Source organism: Leptodactylus fuscus, chromosome 11 (assembly GCF_031893055.1).
Source record: "Leptodactylus fuscus isolate aLepFus1 chromosome 11, aLepFus1.hap2, whole genome shotgun sequence".
In the NCBI taxonomy this organism is placed as follows: domain Eukaryota; kingdom Metazoa; phylum Chordata; class Amphibia; order Anura; family Leptodactylidae; genus Leptodactylus; species Leptodactylus fuscus.
In genome coordinates this window covers 24,306,484-24,321,326 of record NC_134275.1, presented here as the reverse complement: position 1 = coordinate 24,321,326, position 14,843 = coordinate 24,306,484, and the positions used below count along the sequence as shown (strand labels likewise).

Here is a 14,843-nt window from a genome sequence, read left to right as displayed (position 1 = left end):
ATTATTAACATCACTCCGCACAGAGAACTAAATGATCCTGCAGTGTGTCTGTGTTTCTTTCTTTTTAGTTGCTATGATTCCTAGGATTTCTCTATCTGCCATGAGCTTGTATGTGTTTTCTCTCTTGTTATATACTACTGTACCATCTATGAAACTGTATCACTGAAATTTCCCCATTGTGGGACTATTAAAGGATTATCTTATCTTATGTCAATTATACCTATGGAAACGCCGGTGGTTTACCCATAGGTATAATTATAACAGAAAGTCTGTGGAGGAAAACTCTGCGAACTTTCTGTTTAAAGCGCTGCGGGAAGAAACACGATGCGTTGTCGCCGCAGTTTTTTCCACAGTACTTTTTTGCTGCAGGACATCCCGTGAGGCCTTAGCTCAAATCGGGCAGGTTGAGGCAACCCCTGCCCTGTCTAGGTTCTCTGATCACTGTCTAAAACGTTGACAATTGAGATGTATAAGCTGTTCACTTGCTCTTATTGTAGACAAAAAAAAGAGAACTTGGCACAGACTTCTTGATCTTCTCCCCTGTACCTCCCCCTTGTTTTACCCCAGAGCAGTCCACAGAATGGAGATAATCATAAACCTTTTGTGATAAATAAAAATCCTACAAATATGTATTTTTACATTTCATATTTACAAAAAATTCTTAAATGTAAATCATTAATTTTCACATGGCCCATAACAATATGTACAATAAATGTATGGCATTATTTATGATGATCAATGTTTTTTTTTTTTTTAAACAATTAAATCTGCAGTAGAATAAATCATGGCCGCAAAATAACGTGGCGTATACGATGAAATCAATGGGAGCTTTTACGGCGCGCAAAGTCTCACACGCCGTACACGTGCCAGTTCACGCGGCACGTTACTCCGTGTGAATGGACCCTAAGCAGTTCTTAATACTTTCCTCCCATAAATCATACACTGTAGATACTGACTGATCTGACTGAATTACACAGGCCATTTCCTCAGGATTGCTGCAGTATGGTCTTCAACATGGAAGGATGCACTTCTGCAGCTTGTAACGCTTCCCAGAGACACTGCATAGTTGCTTTACGTCCCATGTGTTGCTTCCATTTTACCAATCCTTCCATTGCTTGCGAGTGCACAGAGTAGGGGTGCTGCACCTTACATTTGTAGACCTCCGCATGATCCAGTCCTAGATAAACAAGAACTTTTTCCCAGTCTGCACCCAACTGATCTGCCAGACGGTTCAGCTGTTTATCGCTTGGGCAGACATCTTTGATGTTATTAGGCAGATCTGGCGTTTCTCCCACCAGACTTTCTTTGCATATTTGGTCTAGTTTACTATGAATCCATGGAAATTCAGATAAAGACTGCAGGAAAACTTCAAATGCCTTTGGTCCTCGGGTGGGAAGAATATCTAGAAGCTTCATAGCTCGCCTCTGACTGGTAGCCTGCGAGGTGATGTCTTCAAGTTGCTCGCTTGTAATGATTCCTTCTTGAAACAAATACTGAGGCACAAGTCCATCGGCTAGTCCCTCTGAACAGAGCTCCAGTCGCAAACGTTTGAGAATGTCCTTGTGTTGAGGATCCATCATATAGTTCTGGTCCTATAGGGTTACAAGCAAATCTATAAGTGACATTGTTCCCATGTTCACATAAAATGTAGTATTGCAATAAATGAGAACAGTCTTCAAACCACAACGAACTTACTAGACAGATGGCATAGTCATAGCGGGCACGTTGTTAGGATATACCATTGTCGGGGGAAAATTATAATACCCCAGAGATATGCTGTCTGTAAAGGAAAATTAATTAACAGGCCAAGATCGGCCTCCGCCATCTTGGCCTGGAGAACCACAAGACACATGGTGGTCGTGTATCAAAATGGATTCTGGTTTAATGGTGGCTAGAACAAAGTATATATCACATGGCATAGACAGAACAGGATTGGCTAGTATAATTAGCCTAACATCTATTGGTGGAGAAGTTTGTAACAATAGCCCTGATGCATATCTATTGGATAAGAAACTGGAGAGAGGTCACACCCCCCTGAGGACTCTAAAATGGAGTCTTGTGAGCACATGGTCTGGTGACCGCATGATCACACAAAATGGCGGCCATCAGCACATGTCTCAAATACACATCCTAGATGTCTATCTCATGGTATTCTAAAGACAATAGACATCCTTGTTGGAGACAATTAACTTAATTACCCTTCTCTTGTCCCTTTATCTTAAAAAGGGTCTTTGGTCTTTGATCCTTTCCTAACAATGCCCGTGGTTCCTGCCGAACTGTCTCCATTTTAATTAGTTTCTTTGTAAGATAGCATCACCCAATACACAGAGCATAGTATTTACATAACCAGTCTGGCAAGATCCAAACTGCATCTCTCTGGGAGAGAGAGATGGACAGATAGAACCATCTCAGCCCCCACCTCTATACACAATTTTTCATAAGATATTATTGTTCCCCCACACCATCAATGTCTAATTGGCACAGATTCTCAAGTTTGTTTTCCAGCCAGTACACTCACTACTTTGGGCATCAGCCTCATATGTACCAGTCATGTGTCAGGCCAGAACAAAACGCCAATGATCTGAGGACAAGCAAGATAATGATTCTGTCACTCACTGCAAAGGGGAAGCACTGGGTGGGTTTACACTGAAACAGAGGTTACATATGGACACTGGCGGCCCCATTGACCATAATGGGGTCTGCTGTTTTAAAGGGGCTCTATCAGCAAAACCTAAAAAAGAATGATCTACTTACGCATCGTGCACGCTGGGCGGGCATTCAGGGTGTGTCTTCTTCTTCATCCACGCCTCCTCTTCCTCCGGTCCCGTCCTCCCCAGGCGCTCGCGAACTGACATTGAAAAAAAAAAAATGGCCTGGGCGATGCACAGTAGCCATAGTAGAAGCCGCATGCTACTGCGCATGCGCCCAGGGCATTTTTTTTTTTATCACTGTCAGTTCGCGCGCCGGAGGAGGACGGGACCCGAGGACATCGGAGGAAGAGGAGGCGTGGATGAAGAAGACGGCGGACCCTGAATGCCCGCCCAGCGTGCACGATGCGTAAGTAGATCATATTCTTTTTTAGGGTTTTAGTTTAAAACTGGGGGGTAGTGTAATATAACATTTACGGTGCCTGAATAGCCTTTTTAAAGGCTATTCACGCATATGTGGGGCTCTATCAGCATGATTTTGCTGATAGAGCCCCTTTAAAAGAAAAATTTCAAAGAAAATTTTTTCTTCCACAGACTTTCTGTTACAATTATATCTATGGGGACACCGCAGGCGTTTCCATAGATATAACTGACATGCTGTGATTTCCAAAACTGCGCTGGTTTTGAAAATCGCGGCGTGTCCGCATAGTGGTTTTTAACGCAAGGTGGGCATGGGATTCGCTTATTAGTATATGGGTGAGCCTGGCATGTATATCCCCAGCATGGATACCATACAGACTTAAGTATAAGGGTGAGCCTGACATGTATGCCCCCAGCATGGAGACCATGCACACATTAGTATGAGGGTGAGTCTGGCATGTTTGCCATGGGCTCACCCTTAACACTTAGTCCAGCTATGGACACGTCGCTCAGGCAGCTGGCACTATACCCTATGCCCACAATAGAAGTGACTGGGGTGATATCACACACCGCCTGCCACCTCCACCTGGCTGTACACAGTATAATAGCGCAGCAGTATACAGCTGTTGTATCCTGTATATACTGTACCGGACTGATCGTGACTAGAGTGGAGTTGCTCCTGGTGGGTATGATGTCACAGGAAGGGGCGTGGCCTTTCAGAGGAGGGCGGAGTTTCGGCCATCGCTGCTCTGTGCTGTATAGAGGAAGCCGGAGACAAACACATGGAGCTCGAGAACAGAAAGCAGGGAGGATTGTAGCGTGGTAGTGGAGGATGGAAGAGGAGAGACAGGATTGTTTTACATGGAACTGCATGTTGGATGAGGCTGAGGAGAGAGTGTGATGTAGTTACATGGGACTGCACGTTGGATGAGGCTGAGGGGAGAGAGTGATGTAGTTACATGGGACTGCACGTTGGATGAGGCTGAGGGGAGCGAGTGATGTAGTTACATGGGACTTCACGTTGGATGAGTCTGAGGGGAGAGAGTGATGTAGTTACATGGGACTGCACGTTGGATGAGGCTGAGGGGAGCGAGTGATGTAGTTACATGGGACTGCACGTTGGATGAGGCTGAGGGGAGAGAGAGTGATGTAGTTACATGGGACTGCACGTTGGATGAGGCTGAGGGGAGAGAGTGATGTAGTTACATGGGACTGCACGTTGGATGAGGCTGAGGGGAGAGAGTGATGTAGTTACATGGGACTTCACGTTGGATGAGGCTGAGGGGAGCGAGTGATGTAGTTACATGGGACTGCACGTTGGATGAGGCTGAGGGGAGAGAGAGTGATGTAGTTACATGGGACTGCACGTTGGATGAGGCTGAGGGGCGAGTGATGTAGTTACATGGGACTGCATGTTGGATGAGGCTGAGGAGAGAGAGTGATGTAGTTACATGGGACTGCACGTTGGATGAGGCTGAGGGGAGAGAGTGATGTAGTTACATGGGACTGCACGTTGGATGAGGCTGAGGTGCGAGTGATGTAGTTACATGGGACTGGATGTTCGGAGGCTGAGGGGAGAGAGTGATGTAGTTACATGGGACTGCATGTTGGATGAGGCTGAGGGGAGAGAGTGATGTAGTTACATGGGACTGCACGTTGGATGAGGCTGAGGGGAGAGAGTGATGTAGTTACATGGGACTGCACGTTGGATGAGGCTGAGGGGCGAGTGATGTAGTTGCATGGGACTGCATGTTGGATGAGGCTGAGGGGAGAGAGTGATGTAGTTACATGGGACTGCACGTTGGATGAGGCTGAGGGGCGAGTGATGTAGTTACATGGGACTGCATGTTGGATGAGGCTGAGGAGAGAGAGTGATGTAGTTACATGGGACTGCACGTTGGATGAGGCTGAGGGGAGCAATTGATGTAGTTACATGGGACTGGATGTTCGGAGGCTGAGGGGAGAGAGTGATGTAGTTACATGGGACTGCACGTTGGATGAGGCTGAGGGGAGAGAGTGATGTTGTTACATGGGACTGCATGTTGGATGAGGCTGAGGGGCGAGTGATGTAGTTACATGGGACTGCACGTTGGAGGAGGCTGAAGGGAGCAAGTGATGTAGTTACATGGGACTGCATGTTCGGAGGCTGAGGGAAGCGAGTGATGTAGTTACATGGGACTGCACGTTGGATGAGGCTGAGGGGAGAGGGTGATGTAGTTACATGGGACTGCACGTTGGAGGAGGCTGAAGGGAGCAAGTGATGTAGTTACATGGGACTGCACGTTGGATGAGGCTGAGGGGAGCAAGTGATGTAGTTACATGGGACTGCATGTTGGATGAGGCTGAGGGAAGCGAGTTATGTAGTTACATGGGACTGCACGTTGGATGAGGCTGAGGGGAGAGAGTGATGTAGTTTTATGGGACTGCACGTTGGATGAGGCTGAAGGGAGCAAGTGATGTAGTTAAATGGGACTGCATGTTCGGAGGCTGAGGGAAGCGAGTGATGTAGTTACATGGGACTGCACGTTGGATGAGGCTGAGGGGAGCGAATGATGTAGTTACATGGGACTGCACGTTGGATGAGGCTGAGGGAAGCGAGTGATGTAGTTACATGGGACTGCACGTTGGATGAGGCTGAGGGGAGCGAATGATGTAGTTACATGGGACTGCACGTTGGATGAGGCTGAGGGAAGAGAGTGATGTAGTTACATGGGACTTCACGTTGGATGAGGCTGAGGGGAGCGAGTGATGTAGTTACATGGGACTGCACGTTGGATGAGGCTGAGGGGAGAGAATGATGTAGTTACATGGGACTGCATGTTGGATGAGGCTGAGGGGAGAGAGTGATGTAGTTACATGGGACTGCACGTTGGATGAGGCTGAGGGGAGCGAATGATGTAGTTACATGGGACTGCACGTTGGATGAGGCTGAGGGGAGCGAGTGATGTAGTTACATGGGACTGCACGTTGGATGAGGCTGAGGGGAGAGAGTGATGTAGTTACATGGGACTGCACGTTGGATGAGGCTGAGGGGAGAGAGTGATGTAGTTACATGGGACTGCATGTTGGATGAGGTTGAGGGGGAGAGTGATGTAGTTACATGGGACTGCACGTTGGATGAGGCTGAGGGGAGAGAGTGATGTAGTTACATGGGACTGCATGTTGGATGAGGCTGAGGGGAGAGAGTGATGTAGTTACATGGGACTGCACGTTGGATGAGGCTGAGGGGAGCGAATGATGTAGTTACATGGGACTGCACGTTGGATGAGGCTGAGGGAAGCGAGTGATGTAGTTACATGGGACTGCACGTTGGATGAGGCTGAGGGGAGCGAATGATGTAGTTACATGGGACTGCACGTTGGATGAGGCTGAGGGAAGAGAGTGATGTAGTTACATGGGACTTCACGTTGGATGAGGCTGAGGGGAGCGAGTGATGTAGTTACATGGGACTGCACGTTGGATGAGGCTGAGGGGAGAGAATGATGTAGTTACATGGGACTGCATGTTGGATGAGGCTGAGGGGAGAGAGTGATGTAGTTACATGGGACTTCACGTTGGATGAGGCTGAGGGGAGCGAATGATGTAGTTACATGGGACTGCACGTTGGATGAGGCTGAGGGAAGAGAGTGATGTAGTTACATGGGACTTCACGTTGGATGAGGCTGAGGGGAGCGAATGATGTAGTTACATGGGACTGCACGTTGGATGAGGCTGAGGGGAGCGAGTGATGTAGTTACATGGGACTGCACGTTGGATGAGGCTGAGGGGAGAGAGTGATGTAGTTACATGGGACTGCACGTTGGATGAGGCTGAGGGGAGAGAGTGATGTAGTTACATGGGACTGCATGTTGGATGAGGTTGAGGGGGAGAGTGATGTAGTTACATGGGACTGCACGTTGGATGAGGCTGAGGGGAGAGAGTGATGTAGTTACATGGGACTGCATGTTGGATGAGGCTGAGGGGAGAGAGTGATGTAGTTACATGGGACTGCACGTTGGATGAGGCTGAGGGGAGAGAGTGATGTAGTTACATGGGACTGCACGTTGGATGAGGCTGAGGGGAGAGAGTGATGTAGTTACATGGGACTGCATGTTGGATGAGGCTGAGGGGAGAGAGTGATGTAGTTACATGGGACTGCACATTGGATGAGGCTGAGGGGAGAGAGTGATGTAGTTACATGGGACTGCATGTTGGATGAGGCTGAGGGGAGAGAGTGATGTAGTTACATGGGACTGCATGTTCGATGTGGCTGAGGGGAGAGAGTGATGTAGTTGCATGGGACTGCACATTGGATGAGGCTGAGGGGGGAGTGATGTAGTTACATAGGACTGCACGTTGGATGAGGCTGAAAAGAGATTGATGTTTTATATGGGACTGTATCCCGGAGGGTCTAGGGCAGTCTTTCTCAAAGTGGGCGATAACGCCCCCTTGTGGGCGCTGGAGGCCTATAGGGGGCAGTAAAGGGCACAGACAAGATTGGGGGGCGTTGAAGCGGTTTAGGGGGGCGATGGCTAATTTAAAGGGGTGGTATCATAACAATGATTCTATCTATACTGCTTGTTAATGTGGATTTAAGACTTTTCCTAAATACACTGCTTCAGCAAAACTGCTTTGTTTGTCCACTATCTTACTTTATTCACTTCATTATGGACACTAGCACCTGGCCCCCTGCTCATTGCTGAGGGAGCCACATGACGTAGCTCCCTGCTGTGTGGGGGCTGAGTGTACGGAGCCAGCCTGTGTCTGCACCACACATACACATCACCTAGCTCCCTGCTGTGAGATAGAGGGCGTGTGGAATAAGTGCTGCTTTCTTATATAAAGCAGTCTAAATCCTACTGGGCTAAAGGACCTGGTCTCTGTTCACTAGGATAAAGCTTTATTATATAGAGCAGGCTGCTAGTGGGCAGAGGAGCCAGGTCCTTTAGGAAACTCCGTACAAGGTAAATCCAAGTCTACATGACCTTTTGATGACATCACAGACCCTGCAGTCATCCCATAGGATCACGCTATGTGGTGGGCGGAGCTACACGCTAATTTGGGGGCGGGGCTAATTGACGCGAGCAAACCGGAAGAAAGAAGATTTTTAGGCAGCTTAGAAGGCAGATCAAGCTTCATGAGGCTACCCCTTTAAAATTGTTTTTTTGCTTTTAACACAAACTTTACCGCTTTACCGAATTTTGGCTACAAAAGCCAATCCCGCAATTGTACCCTGGATTGTGGTCCATCGTTCAACGATTTTTGATAGCATTCCCATCATCGTATTTGTGTGAACGTGGATTTAGTGCTGTGGCAACGTTGCTAACTAAAAAGAGAAATCGGTTGCAGATTACCGAACGCGGTGACTTACGGCTGTTTTTGAGTAAATTCGAGCCTGATATTAACAAACTTGTTAAAAATCATCAAATTCATCCTTCACATTAGATTAGTTTTAAAATTAAAATTGAAATGTTTGTTTTAATAACATGAATAAAAGTTTTCCTAATATTACAAAATGGTGTTTTACATTACCCTCATCAGAAAGTCTTATTTTCACATGACACACATAATTTAATTATTAACATAATGACTGCGATTGTGATTCTTAAGATGTAGTAAAGTAAAAAAAAAAATTTTGGGGGGGGGCGCTAGAAAATAATTCTCGAAGTGGGCGGTAGACAAAATAAGTTTGAGAACCTCTGGTCTAGGGGATTGGATTGATTTTTAGGGTGGTATAGGAATCGTTGGCATGGAGAGAGACAGGGTCCTTTGGGTGTTTCTGGCATTTAAGGAGGTGCAGGAGATCTTTGGGGGTACTGCTGCAACTAAGGGGGGGGGGGGGACGCAGTGGTGTGCACAGTAATTTATGCCCAGCAGTGTCCTCCCATATACAGTATTATATCTCCAGCAGTGCCTCCCCCCCCAGTATATGCTCCTAACAGCCCTCCTCCGGTGATATTATTTTACATTGTGGTCTCCTCAGACCCCAGAGTATAATAATCGGAGGCCCAGGGTGGGTGAATAAAAATAACAAACACTAATACTCGCCTCGCCTTTCCTGGGCATCCTGGCTCCGGCTGTCTTCAGCATCTTCCTGACGTCTCTGTTGAGGCCTGTGATTGGTCCTCAGCAGTCACATGAGGCGACACTGACGTCATTACGCCGTTGCGCTCCATCTGACTGCTGGGGCCTAATCTCAGGCCTCAGTCACATGATGGAAGATGCCGGAGAGGACGCAGAGAGGTGAGTATATCTATTTATGATTTTAAGTCACCTCCCCATGGCTAGTATCTATTGAAAAATGGCCTGGCAACATGCCGGTGCCCCTTCTCATTTACAATATATATAGTGGTCGGGGAACCAGACTTTCCCCTGCTGCTGTCACATAGTGGTACTGGACCCCGACTATCTCCAGCTGGCTGCTGGCCCCGTGTCTCACCGGGCCAGGTCACGATTGTTACACCCCTGGCAGTGGGACTTTGAGGTACTGCTGGCATCTAATGGGGGGCACTGGGTCTTTGGAGTACTACTGGCATCTAAGAAGAGGCAGGGGCCTTTGGGGTGCTGCTGGCATCTAAAAGAGAAGGACAGGGATCTTTGGTGTGCTTCTAAAGGGGGGCAGGGTTCCTTACTGGTGCTGCTGGCATCTGAAGGGTGGGGGGCAGGGGTGCAGTTGGCATCTGAAGGAGTGCATGAGTCCCTTGGATGCTGCTAGCATCTAAGTAGGCAGGGGTCCTTGGGATGCTGCTGGCATCTGAAGAAAGGTAGGGGTCCTCAAAGTGCTGCTGGCATAAAGGGGGAGGGCCCTGGGGTGCTATTAGCATCTAAGGTGGATGTTGTTGGCATGGATAGGGGGGAAGGTGTCCCTGGCGTGCTTCTGGCAACTAAAAGGGGCGGAGACCCTGGGGTGCCATTGACATCTAATTATGTGGGCATGCATCCTTAGTGTGCTTGGGCATCTACAGGGGGGGCGGGGTCCTTGGGGTGCTGCTGGCATCTAAAGGGGGAGCAAACGTCCCTGGGGTGCTGCTTGCATGTAATGGGGGCAGGATCCCTGGGGGGGCTGCTGCATGCGATTGTGTGGGATCCCAGGGGTATTGAATTTGTGTGTTGGGTTCCTGGGGCACTGCTTGTGTGTGAGAGGGAGTTGTGGAGGTGGTCCCAGGGTGCTGCCACCTGTGTCCTTGTTTGGAGGTCCCTGGGATGCTACCTGTGTGTGTCAGGTGGTGGTGGCCCCTTGGGTACTTCCACCTGTGGGCATATGGCGGAGGTTCCGGGGTACTGTTTTGTTGTGTTTAGGTCATTTGTTTGCTGCCTTCATGTATATGGGGGATTCCTGCAGTGCTGCCTGTATGTGGGTGGGGGTTGTTAATGGGCCCTGAGATGCTACCACCTGTGTGTGTTTGGAGATGCTGCCTGTGTGTTGGAGGGGTCCGGCACCTGGGGTCTTGCCACCTATGTGTTAGGGTGCTCCTGCTGTATACTGAGGGGGATGGGGAGCTTCAGTCCCTGGGGGGCTGCTATCTGTAACCTGAAAGGAGCATGGGGGCTGCCGTCTGTATGCTAGGTGAGATCCAGGACCTGGGGGCTGCCTCCTGTGTGAGCTGTATGCATAAATATTCTGCACTGCTCACTCTCCAACCCTGCAGTGATCACTAGCACCAAACTGATGCTCATTGCTGTATAAAGAGGTTACTCACAATGCAGGGACTCCTTCAGAGCAGGAAGAGTCCCTGCACTAGATGGGGGCAAATCTTAAGACATTACTTGTCTGTGTGTCATAACTGAGTGTAAACCCTTGACTGTGACTCCTGAACTTGGGTTTAGTTGTGTTCAGGTTATGACTGCAATTAACTATTTCTAGTGCATGAGTTAGCAATTCTAACAAATGTCAGCGTCACTTTACTCTCCCTGTATAGCAGGTGTAACCCTAAGGAAGATTAGGGCTGTTATACTTTATTTCAGGGGTTAGCAACCTTCGACTCTCCAGCTGCTGTGAAACTAGAACGCCCAACATGCTCCATTCACTTCCATGGGAGTTCCAAGAACAGCAGAGCCAGTATGCATGCTGGGAGTTGTAGTTTTACAACAGCTGGTGTGCCGAAGGTTGCCTACCCCTGATTTATTTTTATAGCAGGCTGTCTGTGTTCCCCCCCCCCCCTATTTTCATTAATACAACATGCCCCCCCGAAGACCACCAAGTGTGCCTGGTGAGCTGTATTCACCACTGACTCCCCCAACCTCCTGCAGTCAGTGATTCTGTCTAAGTGATTGAATTGCTGATTACCCAAGAAGGGGTTAATCACAAGCTTGACATGACTGTGGTTAAAGGGGTATTCCCACGTCGCATACTCACCAGTCTTCGTTGCTGTAAAATCTTCTGTCTTCCTGCTTTATTGCGTCATTGGTGGGCGGGGTTACATATGCAAAGCCAGCGGCGAGATGCCGCTGGCCCTGCGTGCACGCTCATAGATGGTGAGACCAGTCTAGCCTTCACAATGTCAATATAGATCCAGCATTCGCTGTAATAGAGAGGCGGATTCCGGGGAGTGTTAGACGCCGGCACAGGTGCCTGCAACATCGCTGCGCTCCTGCCCTGCATGACGCCAGCAGCGGCAGGAGCTCCTGTTATTCCGCTTCTCCACCCCCCCCTCCCCTCTGGAATAGCAGCATTGCTTCTGCCGCTGCTGGCTTCATGCAGGGCAGGAGCATAGCGATGTTGCAGCATCTGTGCCGGCGTCTACACTCCCCGTCATCCGCTGTAATAGAGAGGCGGATGCCGGGGAGTGTAGACGCCGGCACAGTCTGTATTGGCAGTCCCTTCCCCCCAAAGGGTAAACTAATCCCCCCACCTCCAGGCTCACTCCCGTGCACTTAGCCCCTCCTCCCTCCCCCCTCAGAGCAGCAGATACATCACTTGACTTATGACCAGATAAGTCAAGGGATGTGTAAAAAAAAAAAAAAGAATAAAGTAAGATAGTGGACAAACAAAGCAGTTTTGCTGAAACAATGTATTTAGGAAAAGTCTTACATTCACATTAACAAGCAGTATAGATAGGATCCTTGTGATGGGACAACCCCTTTAAGGCCCCATGTAGCACCTGTAGCAAAAAAACGCTGTTGGAAAAACAGCAACGCATCGGGGTTCTTCCTGTAGCACTTTTTACAGGTTTCCTCTGTGGACTTTCTGCTTTAATTATGCCAATATGGAAGCCGCTGCTGGTGTGTCCTGGGGGTATAACTGGCATGCTCCGATTTCCAAAACCATGACAGTGCAGCGTATCCTCTGCATGTATTTTACCGTAAAATGGGGATGGGATTGGGGGTTTTTTTCTGCCACATTTCTTCCTCAATGTTTAAGTGATGTGGGGAGCCAGCCTCAACGAGTTATCCACTTTCTCAGGGTAGGCCATCAATATTAAACCTGCAGGGGAACCCCAACATGTGAAACCCCTGCATATCTCCGGTACAGAGATTGTAATGGCGCATCGCTGCGGTACCTACACTCACCACTACAGTATGTACAGCACCGGAGATCTGAAAGGATAGTACTGAAAGGATAGTACCTCAAGATAGGTCATCAGTATTGGGGTGCATTCACACTGAGTATACGCTGACTGATTCTGAACGTTAAAACACGTTGAGAATCAGCGCGTCCAAAGCAGATCCCATTCATTTCAATGGGAGCCGGCATACGTGTCTTCCCCATAGAAATGGATGGGCTGCTTTTTTCCCCTATTGGTTTCAATGTGATACGCGCGTATCACATTGAAACCAATAGGGAAAAAAGCAGCCCATTAATTTCTATGGGGAGCGCACATATGCCGGCTCCCATTGAATTGAATGGGATCTGCTTTGTACGCGCTGATTCTGAACTTGTTTTAACGTTCAGAATCAGTCAGCGTATACTCAGTGTGAATGCACCCCAATACTGATGACCTATCTTGAGGTACTATCCTTTCAGTAGGAGGAGTCCCTCCTGGACTCACTGGACTAAATTTGTGGTTAGATTCACATTGGCAGCAGAAATCGGCAGAGAGAAAAGTCCTGCACGGAGGATTGTTCTTTCTGCCCGTTTCAGTATGGAGCCCCAGGAGGTGATAGGTCGTCTTTAAACAACGTAGAACCTGGTGCACATGTGATCCTGTCTTTACTCTATTAACCCCATCACATGAGACGACAGTGGCTGGTTTATTCCATGAAGGCAGGTAATACTAGACCAGCACAGGTAAGTTGGTGGAAGGGGGAGGAGGAATTGATAGACTATGTTGGTAACTAGTGGAGGTGTTTTTTTTTTTAACGGATAATGAGGATTGTGCGGATGGTTTTATTTCAATAAAATATATATTTTTTAAAATGTATGTTTGTTTTATTAATATTACTGTAGGCGGAGCTTATCATAAGATATAGGTCCTATACTGAATAACCTATAGAGAATATACCCAGACCATGAACCTACCTGCAATGTAGTCAGTTCTGTAGTGAGACAGCTAGAATGGAGTTGCTGTAAGGAGGACCTGCCTATAGCAACTACAGAATATACCCAGACCATCATGAGCCTATCCTAACTATATATTGATAAATCAGGCGCACAGCGATATGTCAGAATTTATCTCTATATCAGTTATTAATTGCCATATATTTCCATTATCACAACAAGAAAGTAGCGCAAGGTATAATAAACACATAAGGCTGCGGCGTCAACGCCCTGTTCAGACCATATGGCAAATATATATTTATAAACTATATATGTAATATATATAAGTATATATCTCTATCTATCTATATCTATCTATCTATCTATCTATCTATCTATCTATCTATCTATCTATCTATCTATCTATCTATCTATATATCAGTGCCATTTGTATATATGACCAGGAATGTGTATTTCCTATATTCTTATTGATAATCATATACAATGTCTCTCTTGGCCAGTTATGGATCCTCCCTATAGACACTCCACTCTAGCTGCTCCTGTAGTGAGGTGACTAGATTGGAGTTGCTGGAGGGAGGACCTACAAGGAGCAACTCCATTCTAGACGCAACCGGACCTGAGCACTTCCGGCCGCCTCTTCTTACTTCCGGGATTGACCTGATTGGCCGCCTTTCACTGTTGAACAGGCCGAGGTCATGTGATCATGGTGCGTTCTCTGCAGTGAGGAGGTCTCAGGGCGCTGTACACATCTTGCAGTAAAGTACAGAGCCAGAACGCGGCACATTAGTCTGAAATCATAGCTTTCCTGTGTAAGGAGCCGTAGGGGTGTTTGTAGCTATCGCAAATCTCATCTGTTGTATACAGACTAGTTGATATGGGAGCACGGTTCATCATAATTGGGCACTGCCCTACTTGGCTGATAAATGGGCCCATTGCATAGGTTTAACCCCTTCCCACCAGAGGAATTTTTCATGTTCGATTCTCCCCCTTCCAAACCCCATAAACTTTTGGTGTTATTGTTCTCGACGTCATATGAGCTCTTAATGTTTGCACGACAATTTTTTCTTCATATTGCTGCCATTTATTATTCTGTACATAAAAAAAATCAGAATGGGGTGGATTTGAAGAAAAAGTGCATTTGTGCGATTTTCTTATGGGCTGGCGTTCACCCGGCAAAAAGGCGGTGTCCATGCGCTGCTGTTAAAATGACGCTTCAGTTAACTTTGACTAAGACGCCAGAGGGGTTAAAGGGATTCTATCATTAAAATGCTATTTTTTTCTCACTAACACGTAGGAATAGCCTTAAGAAAGGCTATTCTTCTCCTACCTTTAGATGTCTTCTCCGGGCCGCCGTTCGG

At 47.6% G+C, this 14,843-nt stretch overlaps 1 protein-coding gene across 1 annotated transcript; it reads right to left on the bottom strand.

Annotated features, from left to right (window-relative positions):
• Positions 1-772: 772 nt before the first annotated feature.
• Positions 773-14,136, bottom strand: LOC142185382 (death domain-containing protein CRADD-like). Its single transcript, XM_075260800.1, has 2 exons — positions 14,102-14,136; positions 773-1,592 (listed from the first exon to the last, which is right to left on the bottom strand). The coding sequence occupies exon 2, from the start codon at positions 1,578-1,580 to the stop codon at positions 987-989; it is 594 nt and encodes a 197-aa protein (XP_075116901.1). The 5' UTR covers positions 1,581-1,592; positions 14,102-14,136; the 3' UTR covers positions 773-986.
• Positions 14,137-14,843: the final 707 nt, after the last annotated feature.